Here is a 27452-nt window from a genome sequence, read left to right on the forward strand (position 1 = left end):
ATTTGGACTTTCATCTTTGAAGTTTTTCTGTTAGATAAGCTCCAATATACACAAATATATTATTGTAAAGCATACTATAGAAAATATTCATTTTAATGTGAGATCTGTGATGGGTGTACTCATTTATGCTGAGCGCTGTATATAAACAATACTACAATATATGACCCAGACATATTCCTAATACATTTTAATCAAATTTTTCCATTTTTAAAGTCAGAAATGAACTGCTTTTAAAAAACTTTCTCCTTTTTTGTCCTATTTCAGTGTCTATAAACTCATCAGGGACATTAGGTGCAGATGGGCTGTTGAGTTTGAGTGGTAATGCCTCGTCTTTAAACGCGGGTCAGGTGGATCAGCTTTTATCCCAGCTGGAATCTCTCCTGGCCGGGCCGACCGTCAGTCTGGCTCTGGCAAACACCTCGGTCAACATCGTCAACAACCTCCTGGATGTCCCTCCAGCCGTAATCACACCTTTCTCAAAGAGGTCAGAAAGTCTCCATACAAATAACTAGAATTGAGTCATATAATGCTGACCTGGACAGTATATTTACAGTTGACGTCAGAATTATTAGCCCTCCTGTATATTTATTTCCCTAATTTCTGTTAAAAAGAAGATTTTTTTTCAACACATTTCTAAACATAATACTTTTAATAACTCATTTCTGATAACTGATTTATTTTATCTTAGCCATGATGACAGTAAATAATATTTGACTTGATATTTTTCAAGACTCTTCTATACAGGTTAAACTTTTAAACCTTTAAAGGGTAATTAGGCAAGTGATTGTATAACAGTGGTTTGTTCTGTAGACAATCAAAAAGAAAATAGCTTAAGGGGGCTAATAATATTGACCTTAAATTGGTTTAGAAACAACTGCTTTCATTTTAGCTGAAATAAAACAAATAAGACTTTCTCCAGACGAAAAAATATTATAGGAAATACTGTGAAAAATTCCTTGCTCTGTTAAACATTATTTGGGAAATATTTGCTAAAGAGTAGAATAGAGCTAATAATTTTGACTTCAACTGTACATAAAGTGTTTCTGGTTAATAGAGCCATTGGGATTGTGGACACTGTGGGTCTGAAACTGGCAGTTTCTGGGCCGAGTCAGACGGTGCTTTCACAGTCGCTGTCTCTGGGTGTGAAGAAAGTGGACGGGGCAAACTTTCAGCAGACGTCCTTCTCCTTAATTGATTCAACTAACCTGCAGGTAATTGCATGGACTCTAGAAAATGGAAATGTAGAATAAAAGAAGAATACAGAGAGACAACATTATTTTTGTATATTTTATATTAAAAAAAAATATATAGAACTTGCTTTTAATAATAATACATTTTATGATTATAATTGTAATGTTAGTTTTTAAACTATGAATGGGTTTCTTTTAATTTTACAGCACTTTTCAAATTTTTTTTACTAAATCTTAACTACAAAAATCGAATGAAAAATAGTGAAATATATGTTGTTATTTTTTTTGTTGAAAACTATTTGCTATTGACAGTTTGCTAAAATAAGTAATATTAAAATAAAAATATAATAAAAAATAATATAATAAATATAATAAAATAATATAAATAAATATATAAGAATCTAACCATTGAAAACAAAAACAAAAATAAAACTTTCAAAAAAAACACATTCAGATATTAAAACATGCCTTCAGACATGCATAAATAAAATAAAATAAAATAAATTTTTTTTTTAATTAAATTAAATTAAAAAGTGAATAGCTACTGCAAATAATTATATTATATTATATTATATTATAATTTATTATATTATATTATATTATATTATATTATATTATATTATATTATATTATATTATATTATATTATATTATATTATATTATATTATATTATATTTAATAAAATAAAATTAAATTAAATTAAAAAGTGAATAGCTACTGCGAAAAATTATATTATATTATATTAATTATATTATATTATATTATATTATATTATATTATATTATATTATATTATATTATATTATATTATATTATATTTATTATATTATATTATGTTATATTATATCATATTATATTATATTATATTATATTTATAATAATAAAAATTATAATAAAACTGTAGACTGTCAACTGTTATTATAATATACTCACTTCATGTTTGTCATCTCAGATTGGAGGCGGCGTCAGTAAGAGGTCTGCAGAATCTGAGCTTCAGGTTCGGTCTATTCCTCTAGGTTCAGTCGTTCTTCCATCATCCCTCACTCAAAACCTCACAGCCGAACAACAGCAGCTCATCTCAAGAGTTCAGTTCAACTTCTTCCAGAAGAACACCTTCTTCCAGGTCTCTTCATCCACATTCAAAGAGCTCAAATAACTAATATCATCTTTAACATTATACGTGATATTAACTTTTCTTCACATATCAGAACAGCGTTTCCTTGAATTGCGTCTAGGTATTGTGATGCTGGACAGAAAGCTTAACCAAACTTATTCTCTATGTTGTATTTCTGTGCAGGATAAAAACCTGGGAGATGGTAAACTGAACAGCGGGATTCTGGGTAGTAGTGTGGGAAACCTGAGCATCTCTGGTCTGCAAAACGAAGTGCTGATAACCCTGAGAAACAATGGGCCTATTCCAGTAAGTACAAATATGGTTAGTGCAACTATGGTGCAATTTACATTTGTTTTAACCACTGATGGCATTTCCTCCAAATTTAAAACTCTAAATTAGCTGTTTTTGTATAGAATAACAAGAATGTGCCATGTTTTTAGATATGTTTGCATTCATTTTCAGTATAATAGGTTTTAACTTCAGCGGAGTAAAGAAATCAGTATTTGGTGGACTTACATTGATTTTCAATCATTATACATTTGTTATGCCAACTGGTTCTGTACAGAAGTCCATATTATATAGTATTATATAATCTAATTAACAAGTTATTTAAAGTTTGTAATACAGTAATAAAAATAAAGTAATAATAAAAATTAAACAAATTGCATTTTACTCAAACCCAAATCTAAAAATTCCAGTAAATATGGAGAAACTGAGAATTTTCAAGTGGTCTCTTACTTTTTTTCAAGTGTGTAGTTATTGTTGTTGATATGAACTGGTCACTCTTTTTTTTTGTTCTCCACAGGCTAACTATTCAGCTTTCTGTGTATTCTGGGACTTTGGCTTAAATGGTATAGTTGTATTTAAGTGTCTCCTTTAGAGATATTCTCCATCGCTATTCTCTCTTGAACCAATTCTTAGCCGAGGGTCATGAAACCATCAACTGAATTTCTGAAATTTTAATGTTTTTATATGTGTTGAATATAGCTGGACAATATTTCGTTATACATAAGTTATTGTTATTGCGATAATAGTATATACTAGTATATGCAATATACCTATTGTAGACGAGTGATATACTACATTTATTTTTTGCAGTTTTTGTTAATTTAAGTTTGATCAGATGGGACCTTGCTATCTTTAACCCACCTTCAAAGTAATTGCTGTTCTGCTATTGACAGGATGACAAATATGAATGCTGAGCTGAAAATAAATAATTAAACTAATAGCAAAATGAGGAAAGATGTAAATGACAACAGCCAATCAGAGACAGAATATTCACTCATTGGATGTACATCACAATATGCGAAAAGAGGACAATCTTAAGTTTTGCTTCATGGCGACTTTAAAAACCAGCCATCTAAATTGCTATCTGTTGTTAAAAACTAAACTCAGTATCGATTCAAAAGACAACATTGATGCATTTTGAAAATGTCAGAATCTGCTGAATCAATATTCATCAACATATATCTAGTCTTCTTTACAGAATAGAACAGAATCAGATGTTTTAATTGCTTTAACTTTTGGTTGTGTGTTTACAGACGGCTCAGGCGGCTGGAACCCTTCTGGGTGTCGTGTGGTCAATGTTAGTGATGAAGAAACAAAGTGTGCTTGCAATCACCTCACCAGCTTCGGCATTCTGCTAGTGAGTTACAGCTAGGGATTCAGTGAATGGCAACATTTGTGCAAAAATGATCAGACATTGGGCTCTATTTTGATGATCCATGCGCAAAACGCAGGGCGCAAAACCAATAAGGGCGTGTTGGAATCCACTTTTGCTAATTTAGGGACGGAAAAATCTGCTTTGCGCCTTGGCACATGGTCTTAAAGGGTTGAGCTTATTCTCTTAATGATTTATAGGTGTGTTTTAAGAATAAACCAATCAGAGTCTCATCTCCCATTCCCTTTAAGTGTCAGTTGCGTCGCGCCATGGTGCATTTGCTATTTACATAACAGACTTTGTAAGTGGAAAAACTAAACACTTCACTAATAAGAAAACAGTTAAACCGAGCATCTAAAGCGTGAAAATGAGAGATGAGCCTCCTCATTATTTACTTTCACTTTCATGTATAAGGAAACGTGTTGTACGCACAGACTTCAATTAGCCTATAAATAATTAATTTCGTTTGTTAAGCGCAAAGATTTGTTTCAAAAACTATTTCTAAATTCAGTTTTAATTTCCAGCAAACAAATAAATGAACAATAATAATGAAGTGTGTTCAAAAAACTGAGTTATATCCAAATACACATGCTGTGCCCCATATGGTCTAAAACAGGGGTGTCAAACTCAATTCCTGGAGGGACGAAACCTTGCACAGTTTAGTTCCAACCCTGCTCCAACACACTTACCTGTAGGTTTCAAACAAGCCTGAAGGACTCAATTAGTTTGATCAGGTGTGTTTAATTAGGGTTGGAACTAAACTGCAGAGCTGCGGCCCTTTTGGAACTGAGTTTGACACCAGTGCTCTAAAACCTGACAGGTGGGCAAATCTAAGCTTGTTTTTAATAAAACTAATATAAATATGCATATAATAAATAATATTGCTAATAATAATAACGTTATACAAAAGCAAATTGTTATTAATAAGCTGAACAAGCCCCCCGATGTGAAGAAGGCATGAAAGTATGGTTTTTATATTTATGTAGGTTAGAAAATAATCTGTTTTGTAATATTTTAATCCTTTATATTTATATCCTATATATATCGTTAATATTTAAATTCTTTTTCAAATGTAAAGATATTTGTATATTGCTGTACATCCTGTCTGTATTAAGCAATATGTAAGCGAGGCGCACAACTAACGCGCTCTGCGCTGGACTTTAGACCAGCTTTGTTCTGGTCTATTGAACAGTTTATTATAGTTTCTTAAAATAGCAATGCGCCAGCATTCCGCCTCAACACGCCTCCTTTTTTAGACTAGAACGCTTATGGGCGCAAATATGCATTTGCTATTTAAACAGCGTGGTTCAAAATGTCAAAACGACTCTTGCGCCAAGCTGAAACTGAGAAACAACTATTGCGTCGCACCTTGCGCCACATTGCGCCGGGTGTATGATAAGGCCCATTATCTTTTGCATATTTCATGACCATTTCAGGAGCCATTTGATGAGTGCCATTAAGTTTTATTCGACTTCTTCCTGCATGTATCGCAACACATACAAAATCACATTACTCATGAATAGTGCTAATAGGTTGATGCATTATTGTGCACCATCTACATTGTATTTTTACCTTACCTAGAAAGGTGAACGAATGGAGTCATTGTTAATTTTACCCATTTCAAAATGCATTTTCTAAAACAACTATTTTATTTCACCTGTTTTTTACATGGCTTTCAGCTCTTTTGTTGAATCACATTATAAGAGCAATGATGTATCAGGTGAGCTTCTGAGCAAGTTTACTACACCAGTAATCCCATATATAAGGAAACTTTTGAACAGTTGAAAGTATTAGCACTGCTGTGAAATTTTCTTTTTTCAAATATATCCCAAATGCTTTTTGATGGAGAGAAGATTTTTTTCAACACATCTTTAACATAATAGTTTTTATATCTATTTTATAACAACTCATTTTTTGTCTCTGGCATATTCTAGTATAGTTGGCTTAACTAGGTTAATTAGAGTGAACTAGGAAAGCTAATTATATACTGTATACATACAGTATATAGAAAGCCAAGCATAATCAGTGGATAATCTGCCGCATAATCATAATTTGCTTTAAATAGAATAAAAGTGGTTGCTATCTTTTATTTTTGCTAGTTTTTGGAGTTTTTTGCAGAGAAGCTGGTGTAATTTTTTTGTCAGTGGGCCTGACATGTTTAATTCTTATAGTTATGTTTAATCTTGGTTGACAGGACATTTCAAAGACTGAAATCCCTCCTTTGGATCTCCTTATTCTGACATACATTACATACATCGGCTGTGGCATATCGGCTATTTTCCTGTCTGTCACCCTGCTCACTTATCTGGCCTTTGGGTAAGAAAAATGCTTTGCAGGTTCAACATTCAATGCCTGAATTTTAGTATATTGTATGATATATTATGTATTATTGTATCATATATGTATGATGTATATTTAAATATACATACAAACATAAGTGTACATTTAATTACATTTTACAGTATTAGCAAACCTACATTTTCAGTTTCAAACTTTATCATCATTAACATCCTGATATCTGAAGCTCAAGAAACATTGCTTATGATGATAAATGTTAAAAGGTTGTTGTGTCACTTTGATTAATTTAATAATACATTTTTTATAATCATTTAAAAGTCTGTTTTCTATTAGATCAATGCATCCTTGCTGAAATGAAGTGATGAAATGACATTTGAATGGTAGTGTATGTATAAAAGACAATATACATTTTTTTAATCTATGCAGCAAACTGCGCAAAGACATCCCATCCAAGATCCTGATTCATCTGTGTTTCGCCTTGCTGCTGTTAAACCTGGTGTTCCTGCTGGATGCCTGGTTGGCTCTGTATCCAGATGCTGTGGGTCTCTGCATCTCCACTGCTTTTTTCCTGCATTATTTCCTCCTGGCGTCCTTTACTTGGATGGCACTAGAGGCCGTTCACATGTACCTGGCCATTGTGCAGGTGTTTAACACTTACATCTCTCGCTTTATGCTGAAGATCGGATTTGCAGGATGGGGTAAGTGTCGTGACTGAGGTGTTGTTTTTGAAGGCTGCTTTGTACAGACTGTGAAGTCTGTTTGAGCTTATTCTGTTTTGTTTCTTTAAAGGCATTCCTCTCATCATAGTCATAATCGTCATAGCTGTTAACAAAGACAACTATGGCCTTGTGGCGTACGGGAGGTATGCAGATGGGGCGACTGACGATTTGTGAGTAATAATTCCTACCATTCTTAACACTTTGTTGAAGAGTTTCTTTTATGTGCAATGATAAACAGTTCTCAACATACACTACCTGACAAAAGTCGCCTATCCAAGTTTTAGGAACACTAAATAATAACTTGACTTCTAGTTGATCATTTGGCATCAGAAGTGGCTTATATGAAAGGCAAATCCCTCTAGGATACGCTTATTTTACCACAATAAAATATGATCATGCCTTGATTTTTAATGATTTAATTTTGCTTAGACAGAAGTCTTGTCACTTAACAGAAATAATATACAGCATAGAATATAAAGTCATGATGCAGTGAAGAAAGAATTAATATTGTGTATGACTTCCATGAGCTTGGAGGACTGCAACCATACATCTTTGCAATGACTCAAATAACCTATTAATAAAGTCATCTGGGATGGGAAAGAAAGCGTTCTTGCAGGACTCCCAGAGTTTATCAAGATTCTTTGGATTCATCTGATGCCTCCTCCTTTATAATACCCCAGACGTGCTCAATAATGTTCATGTCTGGTGACTGGACAAAATAACTTATGATAAGAGTCCAAAATTAGTACACCCAAATTGAGATGTTCAGGAAAAATATTAAATAAAATTTTTTTTAAAGAGCAAAATTCAAGAGAAATTTTTTTTTGAAAATTTTGTTGAAATCTTGTAGTTTTAGTATTCTTCCCAATATTACACATGGATTTAAATGTATTATCTTTCTATTTCTAAAGATGTTTGGTGAATAAAATATTATTTTAATAAATATATCCGTTTAATGAATCTGTTTTATTTAAATGACCAAAATATATGACCTATATTCACTGAGAAACTGCTAAAAATATTAATTTTCAAAATGGGGTGTACTCAGTTATGTTGAACACTGCATGTGGTAACACTTCACATTAAGGTTCCATTAAGTGATGTTAAAGTATTTACTAACTTGGAAAAAAAAAAGAACAATACGTTTAGTAAAGTGTTTATTCATCTTTGTTAGCATAAGTTAATAAGAACAAGCTATTCATCGTTAGATCATGATAACTCACAGTGCATATTTTAATAATGCATGTTGCACTATGATTAAAAATGTTGTGAAGTATTGTTCATGATTAGTAGATACAGTAACTAATGAAATCTTATTGTAAAGTGTGGCCAAATTTATTTTATTGTTCAGAAATATTGCGTTATGCAAAGATGACAGATAATGTCGTCTCTTCAATGTGCAGTTGCTGTCATTCGTCAAATGTACGTTATCAGAGATGGAATACTGATTGATTGTGACCTAGACGCACCAGAGATATTTTGATCATTACAGTATTTGTCATGTCTGGGTATTTTCTCAAGGAGAAATTAATTGCATTTAAGGAATATTTTAGGATTTCCCAGGTCAAGAAACATTTGAAAAACACTAATGTGGATGAAGAGTGTTTGGACTTTATTTTAGTATGTGTACGTAATGTTTACTTATACTAGCAAGGTACTAGGATATTGTAAGGTAACGTAACTACTAATATTAAGGTAATTAGCCACTTGTGGCAATATCGATAACACCGTTAAATACCATTTTTCATGTTATTGTTATTGGTCTGATTTAAATTTGTTCGCTATTGTTAAACCGATAAATTAGGTGTTATTTTCTTTAATTAAACACTTCACATGCTTGCTGCCCCCCCCCCCCCCCCACTTTTTAAAAATTAGGTTTGATTATTGGTATTATGAATTAGTTAATATTCAGTGATTTGGTTGTTTTATTCATGGATTTTTTTTAAATTGGGCAGTAAATAGAATAAGCTGTTCACTATATATGTTTGCCTTTTCATTTGGCAATCATGCTGAAAAGAAAAAGCAAAAATATTTACATATTATCGGCATACATATAATAATTTTATGGTATTCTACATGTCAAGAAATATTTGGAAAACACTAATGTGGATGTTGCCTATTGACCTCCAAATCAAAGAAGTTATCGGTTAACGGTTAACGGTAAAAATACCATATCGATGCAGCACTAATCAAAACTAAATAAAAGGCTTTGAGTGAGATATGTAAGAAACTAGTAGTAACCACAAGACAAGTTTGCAGAAAAAAAAAACCCTGACTAATACCTTGAAATAAAACATCCTGGGTCTCTTTTATAAATGTGGCATATGCACAAATCGGGGTGCATACGCTGTTTTTCCAAGCTAAGGTTGATATCAATAAAACACAAAATTGACTGTCCACATATTCCTGTCAAGTTTAAGTAGACATGTTGAACTTAAATGTTGACTAAATATTTATTAAATATTGACTAATTACTAAATCATCAATAAGCCATGATCAGTAATAAATAAATAAATAAATAAATAAATAAATAAATAAATAAATAAATAAATTCTGGCTTACTTTCGATTTTTAGTAGGTTTCTATGCAAAGATCCCTGAATATTGTCAATAGATATGGTAACCATAGTATAAGTGGAATAACTTACACTATAATGCACACTGACGCATAACAGCCACTTCGTCATCCTGCCAAAGTGGCTGTGGGGTGCATTATTTTCTGATAGTTTAACAGCCCATCAGATCTTCTTAGTAAATATATTAACTAGCATTAATTAATGAAACCTTATTGTGAAGTGCACTGTTAAAAATTATGGGTTTCATTTAATTGATTTAGGTTAGCTCAACATAAAGGAATCACCGTTAAGTTAACTTAGTAGTTGATGTTCAAGTGGATTGAACATAAAACAATTAACTTGTCTCGCCAAATAACTCAAGAATTGTGTTGTTTTAGCATAATTTATACTAGTAGGTTTTGAGTGTGTGACCAAGGAAACATCACCGCAATCTTCCATCTTTTCTCCCTCAGCTGCTGGATTAAAAATGACATGGTCTTCTATTTTGGTGTGGTGGCGTATTACTGTCTGGTCTTCCTGCTGAACCTGGCGATGTTTATCGTGGTGATGATCCAGCTGTGCCGCATCAAGCAGCAGAATCCTCATAACACACAGCAGCGCAGCGGCTGGCAGGAGATGCGCAGTGTGGCTGGACTCACCGTCCTCCTGGGCCTTACCTGGGGCTTCGCTTTCTTCGCTTGGGGTCCCGTCAACCTTGCATTCATGTACCTGTTTGCCATTTTTAACACTCTACAAGGTTAGTTTCAGTTTGCATAAGACCATTTTTGATGAGTAAATTACACACATTATTACACCAAAACATTTTCTGCTGCTTGTTTAAACTACCTATTTAAAACTAATTGAAACAACACAATTCTTAAGTTTTTATGGTACAACTTAATTGTTTCATGGTGATTCCACTTAAATTTGTAAAAACGTTTTAAGTAGATTGAACATAAAATCTTGCATTCATGTACCTGTTTGCCATTTTTAATACTCTACAAGGTTAGTTTCAGTTTGCACAAGACCGTTTTTAATGAGTCTTGATAATATCACACATTTTTTACACCAAAACATTTTTTTTTTGCTGCTTGTTCAGACAACTTTTATAAATGAATTAAAACAGCACAATTCTTAAGTTCTTTTTTTGGGACAACTTAATTGTATTGTCAAAATCAAAATATTAAATTCTTCTCCAATTTTGATAGTAAATATACTAGTAAATCTGGTTTAAATAGTTTATAATTAAAAGTTTTAGCAGACATTAACTTGTTAATACACTTTTTAAAAATATAAAAATATAAAACTTACATTTTAACAGTTAGATATTAAAAAACAAACAAAACAAAAAAACAAAAACAACCAATTTTTGGTTGTGCTAGCCAATGGTAAAAGTAGGTACTAATGGCATAGTAGGCAATTTTGGTTCAACTAACAAAACCTTGTCTATTAGGGTATACCAGATTTTTTCCAGACGTAATGTACCCGTAAACTCTGTCAGCCACATTATAAGAGCTCCCAACTTCTTTCAAAACAAAAGGATAATTTTTTTGGCAGAGATCAACCCATATGAAACAAACTGTTGTTGTCCTCGTGTAAGTCTTAAAAATTCTTCAGAAACTCCAAATATAATTAATATAGGATTTGGTTCAATCAGAATGTCTCATGTATCTGAAAAACTCTGTAATTTGGGACACATATAGTAACATAAGAATGAGACAGGTTGGAATTTAATATAATATCTGATTATTAAAATAATCTATATTAAATTTGAGTACTTGAAAGGGAATGTTTTTTTTTTAAATATGTATTTTAATTTAACTTAAAATATTTACCCTTAGGATTATGTGTCTAACATTAGGATAGGACTTACAATGATACACTTAATACAAATGTAACATTTTTCAGATAATATTTTAATAATTAAATTATTAATATCTGATGTTAATTATTAATTAATTTACTTAGTCATTTATTTAATCGATAAATGGATAAACTGAATTTTATTTGTATTAAATTGTACTGCTTTGGCTTAAGCACAGAAAAACGAAAATGCAAAATTCTAAATGCTTAAAAAAATACTTTAAATACATTTTTTTCCACATGCTATAAGCTTTTTAAAAAATATTTACAATTTATTATTTTTTATTTAATTATTATTATATGAATTATTTTTTAATGATCCCTCAGCATAATTAAAATTTATTTGTAAAAAAAAAAAGTTTTATTTATTTTTTTAATGTTTTTTATGGTTTGTGAAAAATGGCCCATGCTCTTACCATTTTTTATTATATTTTATTATCATATTTTAATAAACTTTTTCAAAAGTTAGCGATACAGAACATCGAAACTAAGCAGCAAACTAAAGTAAAACATAAACACACACAGTATATATATATATATATAAAAAAAATAATAATAAATAAATGAAAAGGGAGGAGATACAGTATAAACCAATGGAGATAAAACTCCTTTGTCAAATCAAACCTGAGATCCACCTGTCCTGAGATCCACCTGAACCTGAGAACTTCTGAGATCCACTGTCTCTTACCATTTTTAATAAGGTTTTGACTATTTTGAATATGAAAATAGCTAATTTTGTATTTAATGTGAAAGAGGTTTTATCATGTTTTGGTTGAGTAAAAATATAAAAATTGATTTAGAAACCTTTAATGACTCCAAATGTTTGAATACTTGAAGATAAAAAGGATGTAAGGATTTTTCAGTTATTGTTTTAGTGCATAGATACTGCATTGCTCATTTGTCAGAACTGAAGGGCTCTTTTGCTGCAGTAGTTATTATCATATAGCACAATCCAGTGTCACAACTCCTTTGTTCGATATCATCAAGTCAGTGTTTATTTTTGGCGTTCGGATGGAATGTTGACACTTGATTGTCCCTGCAGGATTCTTCATCTTTGTGTTCCACTGCGCCATGAAAGAAAACGTCAGACGACAGTGGAGGACATACCTGTGTTGTGGCAAACTGAGACTGGCAGAAAACTCAGGTATGAAGCCTTTGTTAGTTCACGCATGAGTCTGGCTTGCTTTTGTGTGGGATGTTTATCTAATTACCGAATTCTGACGCAACAGAATGGAGTCGCACAGCAACTCAGAAAATAAACAAAGCCTCCAAGAGAAAGATGTCTTCATTGCGTTCGTCAAATTCAAATCATTCAAGCTCATCTTTCCTAAACCGTGACAGTCTGGCATCTGAAGTGCCCTTTGGCATTGGTGAGTATTGAGTGACTGACTAGCTGATATTCAGGGTTGCCAGGTTTTCACCACAAAATAATACTTTAGGCAATCAAAACTATAAACGTAAAGTAAATGCAGAACAAATCCATCAAAAGTCCACCGTAATCTAATGAAATTCTTTTCAAATAAACATTCAAGATACTCCTAAATAAATTGCAATAGATGAACATTCACTTTAGATGATATATACTTTTAAAGGTGGTACGTTTAAGTTTTTGACTTTCCTAAAACTTAAAAAATCCATAATATGTTTGGAAATGTTTAAGAAACATGCTAAGTGAACAGGTTAATCTAAAAACAATGCTAAAGTCAGTTATTCTCCTTCAAAATTGTGCGTTCCGTGTCTTTGTTTTGGTCTCTATAACTTGCCCACTGCCAGTTCACCAAATATGTTTCAGCACCCTGGTCCTTGGTGGATAACACAGCATATTTAATTTCAGTCGTGAAGGTTATTTCACTGAATATGCTACTACCGTTACTACAGCTGAAATGTTAGCACTGAAATATTATACTCTACATAATTTATAATCTACCAATGACAAAAACTGAACAAGGATGATGAAATCGAGTACTCATACTTTTCTGAGGCTCTAGGAGAGTGTGCAACTGTTTCTGTTTCATTGGTAAAATAACAACTTAAAGGTGCAGTATGGTTGAACTAGGCATTGCAGTACAAATTCCAAATAATAGAGAGAGATTTATTTCATTAGCTTATCATAAGTCATTAAATATGATTAGACCATAGCATCTCACTAGTTTTCTTATAAAATCTTATATATTTTTTAGTTTCTTCATGTATTAAAAAGTTCCTATTTTCCAGGCTGACATAGCTAGGAACTATACTCTCACCTTGGCGTAATAATCAAGGAACTTTGCTGTCGTACCATGGCTGCAGTAGGTGCGAAGATATTATGCACCACCTGAAAATAGTCCCCAGCTAGGTAACTACTACAGTAACAGTGCTGCGTAATATTATTGTTTGTACATGGTTATGAACAAATACAAGATTAGAAGTGTGGTTGCCAAGTCCACACTTTCCCAGGTAATTGGTCTACTTTTAACCACTTCCTGTGCATTGTCAGCCTGGAAAATAGGAACTTTTCAATTTGATGGACTACAGAAGAGCGACGCAGTGGTGCAGTAGGTAGTGCTGTCGTCTCACAGCAAGAAGGCCGCTGTTTCGAGTCCCGGCTGGGCCATTTGGCATTTCTGTGTGAAGTTTGCATGTTCTCCCCATATTGGTGTGGATTTCCTCTGGGTGCTCCGGTTTCCACCACAGTCTAAAGACATGCGCTATATACAGTAGGTGAATTGGGTAGGCTAAATTGGCCATAGTGTATGTGTGTCTATGAGTGTGTATGGATGTCTCCGAGTACTAGGTTGCAGCTGGAAGGGCATCTGCTGTGTAAAACATATGTTGGATAAGTTGGCGGTTCATTCCACTGTGGCGACCCCTGATGAATAAAGGGACTAAGACGAAGGAAAATGAATGAATGAACCTACAGAAAGTTCAAGTTTTTAATAGGAAATTTTTCAAAACTCTTTTTTGTTTCTTTTTTTACTTTTTAGAGAGCGAGATGCTAATGGTCTAATCCGATTCAATGATTTATGCTAAGCTAAGATAAAAGTGCTCACGCCAGGCCTGTAGAGGAGCTGAATAGATTCATAAATTATCAAACTCAGCTGTTTAAAACTAAGGCAGTTGCAAAATAATACCATTCCTAAAAAAAGCGGTGTCCCTGTAACGTTTATATCAAGCATTTTGAAACCACATCCTGATCTTAACCAGGGTACATTTGTTCAGTTTTGTCAACTCAAAGCTTACTCTGCAAACCAGAGTTTGTTTTATTTGTCGCGTGCAACAGGTGAAACATTCAATAGTATCTGGATGGATCCTTTATGATGCAAGCTGAGATTGCAAACTCAGCGACGCAATCTCAGACACAATGCACTCAAAGGAGCGAGTGACATCACTGTGACGGGTAGGGTTAAGGGTTGGGGTTAGGTGAGCGCATTAAAAAGCATTGGATGCAGCTCAGTTTGCACTGCACAGGTTTGCATCCAGATCCCTCTCGAAACATTGAGCTCTTTTGAAACTAACCGATCAGTCTATGCAAAAAGCTAAACTTTACATGTCTACTCTCTGTGATGGCAGGAAACCCGATGGATGACAGGATGATAACTGAAGCAGAAGGGCCCAGCTCAAACTCAGATGTGGTTTTAAATGAGCTCAACAGTCAAAATCACAGAGGTCGAAGGTCATACCGATGAAAGCCAGTATGAGTGTATGTGTGTGTGTGTGTGTGTTATGGTCTACTGCATCACTGTATTTCACTTACATTTTAAGTTACATAAAGTATTGCTTGTTGTACTGTATATACAACAGATATACAGTTGAAGAATTATTAGCCCACTTTGAATTTTCTTTTCTTTTTTAAATATTTCTCAAATGATGTTTAACAGAGCAAGGAAATTTTCACAGTATGTCTGATAATATTTTTTCTTCTGGGGAAAGTCTTATTTGGTTTATTTTGGCTAGAATTAAAGCAGTTTTTAATTTTTTAAGCACAATTTTAAGGACAAAATTATTAACCCCTTTAAGCTATTTTCCCTATAGTCTACAGAACAAACCATTGTTATACAATAACTTAATTACCCTAACCTGCCTAGGTAACCTAATTAATCTAGTTAAGCCTTTAAATGTCACTTTAAGCTGTATAGAAGTGTCTTGAAAAATATTTAGTCAAATATTATTTACTGTCATCATGGCAAATATAAAATAAATAATTTATTAGAAATGAGTTATTAAAACTATTATGATTAGAAATGTGTTGAAAAAATCTGCTCTCTGTTAAACAGAAATTGATGAACAAAATAAACAGGGGGCTGATAATTCAGTGGGGCTAATATTTCCGACTTCAACTGTATTTCTTCAAATGATGCACTTTAATCAATGTAGATAAATAATGAAGCTGCCACAGCAATGGACCCTTTTCACAAAACGCATTTGTACAAAGCGTATGTACATTTATATGTGTTTAATCATGTATTATATCATCTTTGCATCAAATTACAAAAAAACAAATTACCTCTTATGCGAGGTGTTTTCAATACAGCATCTATGGGGAAGGGACATTAAATTTGATGTTGTTCCGTCATCAGTCTCACACTATTGTTTTCCTCCTTCTGAAAGTTGCACCATCGTGGAGTTTTTCTTTTATTATTCCAGCAAATATGATTGTAAAAAAATATATTTGTTGTTATATATATATATATATATATATATATATATATATATATATATATATATATATATATAATATTTATGCTCTAAGTTTACTCTACTATGATGACTTCTGCTACTGAGAAACCCAGAATTGTGAAAAGGGTCCATGCTAAACCTTTTAAACCAACAACAAAAAAGGGTAAACTGCTGGTTTAGGGTCAGTCATATTTCTGTGAGCAGTTAGAATTGGCATTATAGTCGATATTATATTATACTATATATATTGCTATGGTTCATTGTTTTCATTGGTTATTTTTTATTTATTCGATGAAAGTCTGGAACATTCAGGTCATGTATGTTGTAATAAGCATTTTATTTTTGTATTTCCATAGCTTTTCAAAAGAATAAAATGGACAATTATGAGTATAACAAAACACATAGATGTTGAAGTGTGCCTGGATGATGTTATTTTTTTATCCAAACACACTTATGCATTCAGATTCACGCACACACACACACACACACACACACACACACACACACACACACACACACACACACACACACACACACACACACACAAACACACACACACACACACACACACACACACACTCTGACTCTAAAATAATAAAATGGATTCATTGCAAATATCATTATAAATATTCAGGAATCATAAAGCAGGTCATTTCTATTACTGGCACAATAATATCCACCAACAATGGGTGTTTCTCACTTTTGTATAAAAGCACAAGCTCTGTTCTGATTGGCTGCTGCCAGATTATTAATTAATTAATCCATTCATCATTTTCGTTACGGCTTAGTCCCTTCATTAATCTGGGGTTGCCACAGCGGAATGAATCGCCAACTTATCCAGCATATGTTTTACGCATATTCCAGCTGCAACCCATCTCTGGGAAACACCCACACTCTTGCACACACTCACATATACTACGGCCAATTTAGCTTATTCAATTCACCTGTACCACATGTTTTTGGATTGTGAGGGAACCCGGAGGAAATCCGCACGAACAAGGGGAGAACATGCAAACTCCACACAGAAATTCCAGCTGGTGCTTGAACCGGCGACTTTCTTGCTGTGAGGGGATTGTGCTACCCACTGCGCCACTGTGCTGCCCTAAGATTATTAATGTTTAGATATTTAACTTAAGAAAGCCGGTTGTTCTGGGAAAGACCTAATTTTAGTTTAATCTACAAGCTGTGATGGTGAATGGATATCATGAGAACCATTACAAGAGAGGTTAGAAGGTGTTTATAGTACACCGCTACGAAAAATGAACAGACCACTCGAAAACTTCTCTGGATTTATGATTTATAGATATGCACATGAGTAAAATGTCCTCTTTAGACAACACGGTACCAGAACATACTGTTCTAACATCAGAAGAGTTCATTCATTCATTTGCATTCACTTTTCCCGGGCCGGGTCGCGGGGCAGCAGTCTCAGAAGAGAACCCCAGACTTCCCTCTCCCTAGACACTTCCTCCAGCTTCTCCAAGGGGATCCTGAGGTGTTCCCAGGCCAGCCGAGAGACATAGTCCATCTATCGTGTCCTAGGTTATCCTCCCGGTGGAACATGCTTGGGACACCTGCTTAGGTAGGCGTCTAGAAGGCATCCGAAACTGATGCCCGAGCCACCTGACTCTCTCGATGTGGAGGAGCAGCGGCTCTACTTCATGTCCTTCGACTTGGAGGTGGTGATTCTCTTGACAGCAGCATGACACTGCAACAAACCACCCCAGTGCTTGCTGAAGATCCAATACTGGGAAATCTTTGTGGATTGTTAGCATTCCATGTCGTTTAGCCTTGTAATCTTAAAAAAATGTGGCTGTATATCGGCACTGGTGGGAGGCATGTGCTGGAACGAGGTCGCATGCAGAGTGCCTTAAGCAAGTTGCACACCACAAGAGCCGCTCGACGACACGTCTCTTTGCATTTTAGAAATCTAAACATAGGTTTCTATCGGCGTACACATACCGGCGCCGCAATTTGGTGGCTATCCGCAGACCCCAGCCACGACTCAGGACACTGTTAATATTTATGCTGCGCCATCTGAATAGTTTCATTTTAAATATTATGCAAATGTGCATGTCTAGTGAGCGATACTTCCGACTGTCATGTGCGCGCCTTGTCGTGGCGTCGAGCGACGCATCTGGTGTGTGACCTGCCTAAGTCTCCCACCATTGATGATGTACAGCCATATTGCACTGCCAGTGCGTAGCAACCGGGGGGTGGGGCACTTTTAGAGACAGATCATTTAGAAACATGTGATTAATAATAATAAAATGATCATAAAATTTTGGATCTCATTTAGCTGTCCCCCCACTTTTAAAATGTCTGCTACGCCCTGGGCACTGCTACTCATGTGATATTGCGTTTATACAACAGTTTAAGGGCATATTCATGTATATTCACCTTATTCTCAGCTGTCGAGTGGGCGCTGCCATTTGAATCTTTTTGTCTCACGACTTCCGGTCACATTCACTTCCATTCATTTTTTGACGTTAACAACTGCTCGTTACGCTGCTTGATGTTGCTATTTAATATTTTCTTATTATATTATGCTTCTTGGTCTGTGTAGTCATGCAAACATTTGTTTGTTGAGCAAGTAGTTTGGCCATTTTCTGCCGTTTATTATTCCTAGTCATTTCTCCCATAGGCGACTGCATCGGAAGTTCTAAGACAATCGCGAAAACAGGCGCACTTCCGCATTTTAGAATAAGGTCAATATAAAAAATTAAATAAATAAAACACGGAGAGTCTCAAAAATCCTTTTGTATGAGGAACTACTTTCTTTCGCCGTTCATTCACATCTGCAGCTGACGTCAAAACAGCAGAAACCGTTACTACACAAACGTCACTTTAGAGTATTTGAATGACTCTCTAGCGTAATGTCTAAAGGTGATTTTGCTCACATTTGCTCACAGAGATTTCCCAGTATTTCTCTTTTGCAATCGGGGAATCACAATAATAATAATTTTATTTATGTAAATCCAAAAATGAACTTGGATGTCATGCATGTAATTAGCATATTTTCCACGAATCTGATTTTTTATGAGTTTTTCTGACCAATTTCCATTTCTGAAAAAACTCTCTAACTGACTACATTTTTATTTACTAATTTTAAAGAAATGTTATCAGAGCTTACACAGAATAAAACAAATATAACCATTTTACTACCTAATCAATATAAACTCAGTAAATCCACAGAATTGTCAAGTGCTCTGTTTTTTTTTCTAAAGCTGTACAGTATATCACTGAATTAACTAAACATTTTCCATGTGTTTTGGAAGCGTATGCATCCAGAATATTTAAGAGGCCTCTTTATAGGTGTGTCAACCACACATCCATTTGGATCCTTCCAGCAACATTGTCCACTTCATCAGGTCACTTGTGCTCATTTTGTCTTCAACAGCGCCTCTTCAGGAGTAAATGCACCAGTAGATGATGTTGAAGAGCAGATAGGCCAGTGGAAAGAGGATTCTGGAGTAGGAGTCGATCATGTAGCTGTTGCTCATGATAAAGCGGATGTTTTTGCCGACCGAGCGCTTCCTCCAGAGTCTCGTGCCCTCGGTCGGCGGCGGCTCGGTGGATGAGGCTCTTGCCGGGATGGTGCGCGTGGTGCTCGGCGTGGTGGGCAGTTCGGGGAACGGCGACGCGTCGATGTCGTCGTGAAAACAGCCGTCGTACGCCATCGCCTGAGTCGCGTCGTAGGAAGCTGGAAGCTGTTTTAGGGAACAAGGAGAAAGGAAGCTAGTTAATATACAGTTAAAGTCAGAATTATTAGCCCTCCTGAATATTTTCCTCCAATTTCTGTTTAATGGACAGATTTTTTTTCAAAACAATTCTAAACATAATAGTTTTAATAACTCATCTCTAATAACTTATATTTGTCATGATGACAGTAAATAATATTTGACTAGATATTTTCGAAATTCTATAGGCGAGTCAAAGTTACATAATATAATTAAAAATATATTACTTAAGGGGGCTAATTATTATTACTAGTAGCCTACTATTTCATTTTATTTTTCATTAAAAGCTGCTTTTTTTCTAGCCATAATAATACAGATAAGACTAATATGGAAAAAAATATAGAAAATACTGTGAAAATGTTCTTGCTCTGTTAAATTTGTTTAACAATCACAAAAAAAAAAAAAATCACAAGAGGGCTAATAATTTCACTGTAGTGGAGAACAACATTAATTATTCATAAAAACATTAGACAAATGTTAATGCCAATTGCAAGTGAGTGGATTTTAATTGGCTATGTTTTCAAATTTATATGGAGTTTTCTTTAAGCAACTTAAAATAATAATCTTCTTTCTTGACCAAATATCTAAAAATTCTTAAATAAATATGCATGTAAGACATTTTCTAGACATTGAAGTTAAAATAGGCATATTGTTTTGTTTTGAGAAATAATAAATCACAATTTATATGACTATAAATAATGGTAAATGACAGAAATTTACTGTAAATTTTAATTTAGGGAACCCCAGCTACTGGAAAAAAACGTGAAATAATGGATTTTTCTTTTAACTGATTTTTTTTAGTGTAGCTTAATTATTTGCCAGTGGGGTATGTAAAATACTCTTATTTCAAACCGAAAAAATAAAAAAAATATTTTGCTTACTCCACTGACTGATTATTTTGCTTGTTTTAAAAAAAATCTGTTAATTTTGACTTATTCCCAAAACAAAATAATATTTTTTACTTATCTACAAACAGCTTATTTATTTAATAATATTTATATATTTGGACAGGAAACAAAACAACAAAAATGTTTCAGTGTATTTATATTTTGTATTAATTATTGTTGTAATTATTATTATTATTAGTAGTATATTGGCAGTTATAAAGATTTGTTTTTTGCCTTATACACAGTAAGAACATATATGTATGTATACACACACACACACACACACACACACACACACACACACACACACACACACACACACACACATATATATATATATATGCATCAATACCATTCTGCAGAAACATTAATTTATAATAATGTGTAATGATGTGTATAATAATGTGTGTGTTTATGCTGTATGATATTGATGCAGTTAGAATTTTAATACTTTCAATAATAATTACCTTAAAAATATCGATTTTAAGATAAATTATATTACATTGTTTTGGTTTTGTTATAAAACCATAATGCATTCTGATATTACATAAAACCATGCATAATATTATTTAATAACCACTAACTGAAAATGATAAAATAAATGAAAATATTTGTGTTTTAAATACTTTTATTATAGCAGGATTTTGAGCAGAAACCATTTTTATCAATGAAAATGTAAATGTAAATATATCAATATTATTAATTGCTGGTATTGTTGGTGGTGTTGCTGTATTTTGCAAGAACCTTTATGGCAATAACAAAGTTTTTGCTTGTCCAGTGAACTTGTGTTTACTTAAGATGACCACATGAGGGCGACGTTTAACCTAAAATGATATTCAGTCAGTCCAGGCCAGCGTGAGTAAATATAACTGATCTCTGACGTGCGCGTGACCCTGACCTTTCCTTTCTGGAGTTTCTTCATCTCCTCCACTGTGGTGAAGTAATTCACTGCAGCGTATTCAATGACCGACAGGAACACGAAGAGGAAACTGGCCCACAGGTAGATGTCGACCGCTTTCACATAGGACACCTGCGGCATGGAGGCCGACACGCCCGTGATGATGGTGGACATGGTCAACACGGTGGTGATTCCTGGAAGAAATGAAGAGGTTTCAGACTGAAAGACATGATGACGCGGTGAGAGGAGGTTCAAAAGTTCAAGGAAAGAGTGTTTATATTCATTACATGTCACACAAGAGTCCCTGTGCGGTTTATAGACGTTAAACTGGCTGTGAAAGGAAACGAAAGTGTGAGAAATACATGACATTCAGTTCACATCTTCCTGTTACTCATTCCCAAACTCGGTTTTAGGCAACGTTTTACCCCACAGTACTTCTTGAAGTACCCATGAAATTAAAATCGCTGGTTTTTAATACGTAAAAGGGATGGTTTACCTCAAAATGAAAGTTTACTCACTGCTTACTCACCCTCAAGACGTTTCAAACCTGTTTAAGTTTGCCTGTTCCTTATTAAAAAAGTAAACAAACGTTAGAAACCGTTAGCCATTAACTTCCATACACTAGTAGGAAAAACAAATACACTGTTAAATGCTGGATTACACACAATCGGTTTGTGTTGAGACAACATGAAGTAATTAAGTGGATTGAACATAAAACAATTAAGTTGTCCCCCCAAAAAACTCAAGAATTGTGTTTCAGCTCAGAGTAAATAAGTTTGTTTAATAAGTAGTTTAAACAAACAGCAAATGTCATTTTTGAGTGTACTATAGAAGACAATGGTTACAGCATTTTTCAGAATAGAAGAAACTCAAACAAGTTAATGTTTGGTTTTTGGGTGGACCATCCCTTTAATACTTTTGGTCCTTTGTCTTTCTGACATGTCTTTAGTTGTGTTCAAGTCACTTTCATTGGCACAAGATGTCATTGTACTTTGATACATTGCAGGAAAATGCACCAAAATTTGTTAACTTATATAAATAGTACATGCACCCTGACAAAAGTTTTGGGAACACTAAAAAATAACTTGACTTCTAGTTGATCATTTGGTATCAGAAGTGGCTTACATAAAAGGCAAAATCCTCTAGATTACGCTTATTTAACCAAAATAAAATATGATCATGCCTTGATTTTTAATGAATAAATTAGGACAGTAAGGTCTGACTTTGCTGACACAAAAGTCTTGTCACTTAACAGAAATAATGTACAGCATAGAATATAAAGCCATGGTGCAGTGGAAAAATAATGAATATTGTGTTTGACTACCATGAGCTTATTAAAGTCATCTGGAATGGCAAAGAAAGCGTTCTTGCAGGACTCCCAGAGTTCATCAAGATTCTTTGGATTCATCTTCAACGTCTCCCCTCCTTCATCTTACACCAGACATGCTCAATAATGTTCATATCTGGTGACTAGGCTGCCCAATCCTTTGGCACCTTGATCTTCTTTGCTTTCAGGAATTTTGATGTGGAGGCTGAAGTATGAGAAGGAGCGCTATCCTGCTGAAGAATTTGCTCTCTGCTGTGCTTTGTAATGTAATGGGCAGCACAAATGTCTTGATACCTCAGGCTTGATACCTCAGGCAGATCTCGCACACACCCCCATACTGAATGTAACCTCAAACCATGATTTTTTTCTTCACCAAATTTGACTGATTTCTTTCAGAATCTTGGGTCCATGTTGATTCCAGTAGGTCTTCTGCAGTATTTGTGATGATTGGGATGCAGTTCAAAATATGATTCATTGGAAAAATCTACCTTCTGCCACTTTTCCAAATGATCAACTAGAAGTCAAGTTATTATTTGTTGCTCTTAAAACTGGGATCGACAACAAGACATTTGTCATGTAGTGTATAATCATGGAAGCCTGTAGCAATTTTGTGCCCAATAAAATGAATGAGGTATATGCTAAAGCAGATCTCAGGGCACCCCTAAGTGCATAAGCCCTTAGATTAATTTGAAAGTCCCTCTGCGTAGTGTTGCCCTTATATATAATTCTCTACTATAGACACCCTTCCAACTTGGAAACTTTGAGGTTAAGACAATTATTAGTTTCCTAATCGTTATAACGACATTGTGGTTTTGTTTCTGTGCATTCAACTTGTAAATAGGATCTGACTTGACTTGAATGCACCAAATATGTAAGCTTGTGTGCTTTAAAACATTAATAAATCATAAGCATTCAAAAGTTGCGGTGTGTCACTTAAGCCAATGTGTATCACTTTTTTATGACATCGCTCTGCAGTTTAGCCTCTCATCGGATATTCTGACCAATCAAATGCTCACTAGTATCTGAAATGTCCCGCCCCCTATACAAGACTCTGCTGAAATGGGATAAGTTGTTATAAGATCTAAAACCCCCAAAATATTTGACCTAAATATTAGCATATGAAAATAATAAGCGGTCATCAAAACACTGCTGATCTGAATTCCTCTGCGGTTATTAGTCATAACAATGAGGCGAGAAATCCCCCCAAAAAAAACACTCCTCTCTTTACCGGAAGCCCAGGGGGTGAAATTCTTTGCACATGTCAACACACAGGCAATAGGATTCCCACAATTTAAAGTTTACTCTCCCTTTACTTGTAACATGCCTGTTTGAGTGTCTTTCTTCTGTTAAACACAAAATTATTTTGAGATGTTTTGGAAACCTGTAACTATTGACTTCCATAGTATTTGTTTTCCCTACTATGGATGTCAATGTCTTTGGAGCCAGTTCCTAAGCTTTTCACTCATCATAGCACACGTGCTGCTGATGATGTGACAACAAAAGCGATTTGATTTGATTTGATGAAAGGGAAACCATATCAGAGCCGCATTATTCTTAAAGTGACAGCGCGCAGTATTCCTGCTGCTGCCTGTTTTTATTATTAATCAAACAACAAAAGGAGAAAATCCCTCACTGCTCTTGACTGAAGGACTTTTGTAGCTAAAGTTTTTTTCTTACAACGACGATGCTTAAAGTGCAGTTTAAACATAATAGATTTAATAACTCAATTCTAATAACAGTTTTTTTTAATCTTTGCTATGATGACAGTACGTTATATTTTACTAGATATTTTTCAAGATACTAGTATTCAGCTTAAAGTGACATTCAAAGGCTTGATTAGTGTAATTAGGCAAGTCATTGTATAACAGTAGTTTCTTCAGCAGACAATTAAAAATAAAAATTTTGCTTAAAGGGGCTAATAATATTGAGCTGTTAAAATAGGTTTCAAAATATTTAAACCTGCTTTTATTCTAGCCGAAATAAAACTAACAAGCCTTTCTCCAGGAGAAAAAAATATTATAGGAAATACTGTGAAAAATTCCTCTTTTACACATAATTTAGAAAATATTTATATAAAAAAATTTCACAAAAGGGCCAATAATTTTGACTTCAACTGATAATCATTTTGAATAATCGGGATTACAATTATGACCAAAAATAATGGTGATTATGATTTTTCCCGTAATCGAGCAACCCTACTGTGTTCTTAATGTAAAGTAAAAACACCGATCCTACAAAAAAAAAAAAAAATTGAAAGGCTGATGGCTCTTCATTTTCATGTTGTTTGTTTTTTTTACTGTTGTTAACTACTATTTTTATTTTCTGTCTGTTACGGTTAAAATATGGTAAATCTAATAGTTTAAAATAAATAAAATTTATAAAATAGTTAAATAAAATTTATTTAACTTTTCTTTTAAATTTATTAAATCAACTTTATATCACCTTACTACAACCAAAGTTGACCAAAGTGCTTGACAACAGTAAATCAAATTACATAACAAAAACCTGAAAACAAACATTCAATTAGCCAGGGGTTCCCAACTGGTTTAGCCATGGAACCCACATTTTTACATGGTCATCAAGCCGCGACCCAAATTTTTAAGAACTATAATACAATTTTAGGAATTATAATTAATTTGTATTTATTTGTTAACAAGTGACAGATGAATCATAAGTAAATCACCAAGACTTACAAATAAACAATATTTTATAGCTGTTATTTCACAAAATGTATCAAATTATAGAAATATTACAAAGTAAAATCGACAAATACTGTAAAAAGTGGTTAGGGTAAAGAAAGGTTCAGTTACCATGAACTAAACTGAACTGTTAATAAAACATGTTGTCTGGTTTCTAAATGTCATTTTAATGTAGAAGGTTTCGTGCTCTCTTGTGAGAGCACCTCGCTACTTATGACACACTGAGGCTTTAAGTCTTTTTTGTTGTCAATATATATAAATCCATACTTTATTCCGGGTCGTACTTGCGCTTCGACATATTTGTTGCTATAATTAAATGAAATTTCACATGTCAAACGGTAGTATTGGTGGTGCATGCATTTCAAAATAAAAGTCTTGTTTTTTTGACCACACACTCCGCGACCCACTGAAAATGTTCCCGCGACCCAAACCCACCAGTTGAGAAACACTGCAATAAGCATTACAAGAATGACAATAAAACAAACACCCCAACTTTTTTGCTACTATGCATTTGAATAAGTGGGTCTTAAGCATTACTTTAAAAATCGTTGGACTCAGCATCATTTCTTACTGTTGTTATCTAAGGCAGCTTTATGGATCCCTTTCACAAGACTCTTGATGTTTAACTGATGTTTAATAGTCATCAACATCTTAAATCCTTGAACGTTTTTAATATTTTGATTTAAAAGAAAAACTCATGTAGATTTAGGGTGGCATAGTGGCTCAGTGGTTAGCACTGTCTCCTCACAGCAAGAAGGTCGCTGGTTGGAGGTCCGGCTGGGTCAGTTGGCATTTCGGTGTGGAGTTTGCATGTTCTTCCTATGTTGGCGTGGGTTTCCTCCAGATGCTCCGGTTTCCCCCACAGTTTAAAGATATGCGCTATAGGTGAATTGGATACTCTAAGGGAAGTTTATCTATAAACTAATTTTGAGAGGATCAGAAGCTTATGATTGACCACTGCCGGTCCTGCATTAGTTAATCATGCATCAATCAAGCATCACACATAACAGACTAAGCCAAGCGGGCACTTTGTCTAGCTCTTAGCACCAGTATCTTTTCTTCTCAAAGTAGTTTAACTTAGCCACTTCGGCCGGGGAGTTTTTGAGATTCACCTAAGCTCAATCTCCCCTCTCGCTCTGCGAACAGGAGGGAGCCCTGGGCTTGAGGATCCCTTGAGCTCAGCGCTCTCTTCCTGAGACAGCATGCCAAACAAGCTTATGATAAATCATCAGCTAAGTGTGAACTCTTGAAATTAGCCATAATTCAAGTGTCTGAATGAGTGTGTATGGGTGTTTCCCAGTACTGGGTTATGGCTGGATAGGCATCCACTGCGTAAAACATATGCTGGACTAGTCGGCAGTTCGTTCTGCTGTGGCAACCCCTGATAAATAAGGGGCTAAGCCAAATGAAAATGAATGACTTATGTACATTTTTATGTATTCAAATATTATATCATTTTGCATCAAGTTACAAAAACTAAGTTGCCTCTTGTAGGAAGCGTTTGAAATACAGCGCCTATGGGGGCAGGACAGTAAATTTGATGTTGTTCTGTCTTCTGGCTGCTGTTATCAGTCTCACACTATTTTTTTTCCTTTTTCTGAAAGTCTTGACAACACCATAGTGTAGTTTTTCTTTCATTATTTCAGCAAATATGATCGTAAAAATTATTTGTTGTGCTCTCTCATTCACTTCGCTCTAAGTTTACCCAACTATAGCTATATTTCCATCCAAAAATGCTAAATGAATGTATGCTCAAAACTGTAATATCGCTTATAAGACGTGCGAATAAAGCAGCGTTTCCATCCAACGAGTCAAAGAGAACAAAATTGTTCATTTTGTTAAATTTAC

At 34.2% G+C, this 27452-nt stretch overlaps 3 protein-coding genes across 9 annotated transcripts in view; 2 read left to right on the top strand and 1 right to left on the bottom strand.

The window, feature by feature from the left end:
* Nucleotides 1-15876, top strand: part of LOC101883602 (uncharacterized) — a 34699-nt gene extending 18823 nt beyond the window's left edge. For both annotated transcript variants that reach the window (XM_087271045.1, XM_087271046.1), the window contains exons 24-36: nt 265-484; nt 1055-1211; nt 2142-2312; nt 2487-2609; nt 3109-3154; nt 3845-3948; nt 6158-6279; nt 6688-6959; nt 7051-7150; nt 10008-10291; nt 12440-12541; nt 12627-12767; nt 14947-15876. In XM_087271045.1, coding sequence (XP_087127171.1) covers nt 265-484; nt 1055-1211; nt 2142-2312; nt 2487-2609; nt 3109-3154; nt 3845-3948; nt 6158-6279; nt 6688-6959; nt 7051-7150; nt 10008-10291; nt 12440-12541; nt 12627-12767; nt 14947-15062 — 1958 coding nt within the window. In that variant the 3' untranslated portion in view covers nt 15063-15876. The remainder of the gene's footprint in view (nt 1-264; nt 485-1054; nt 1212-2141; nt 2313-2486; nt 2610-3108; nt 3155-3844; nt 3949-6157; nt 6280-6687; nt 6960-7050; nt 7151-10007; nt 10292-12439; nt 12542-12626; nt 12768-14946) is intronic.
* Nucleotides 15877-19442: 3566 nt separating this feature from the next.
* gabrr3a (gamma-aminobutyric acid type A receptor subunit rho3a) overlaps nt 19443-27452 on the bottom strand; it is a 41069-nt gene continuing 33059 nt past the window's right edge. The window contains 2 exon segments of the mRNA NM_001128760.1: nt 19443-19763; nt 21579-21772. Of these exon segments, the coding sequence (NP_001122232.1) occupies nt 19461-19763; nt 21579-21772 (497 nt within the window). The 3' untranslated portion in view covers nt 19443-19460.
* The window catches only part of hhla2a.1 (HERV-H LTR-associating 2a, tandem duplicate 1), a 67660-nt gene continuing 61781 nt past the window's right edge, over nt 21574-27452 (top strand). For all 6 annotated transcript variants that reach the window (XM_087269456.1, XM_087269459.1, XM_087269455.1 and 3 more), the window contains exon 1: nt 21574-21817. Coding sequence is in view for 2 of the 6 variants with exons in the window: in XM_087269455.1 (XP_087125581.1) it covers nt 21807-21817 (11 nt within the window). In the remaining 4 variants the exon portion in view is untranslated. The remainder of the gene's footprint in view (nt 21818-27452) is intronic.

This window comes from Danio rerio, chromosome 10 (genome assembly GCF_052040795.2).
Source record: "Danio rerio strain M-AB ecotype USA chromosome 10, GRCz13ab, whole genome shotgun sequence".
Taxonomy (NCBI): Eukaryota; Metazoa; Chordata; class Actinopteri; order Cypriniformes; family Danionidae; genus Danio; species Danio rerio.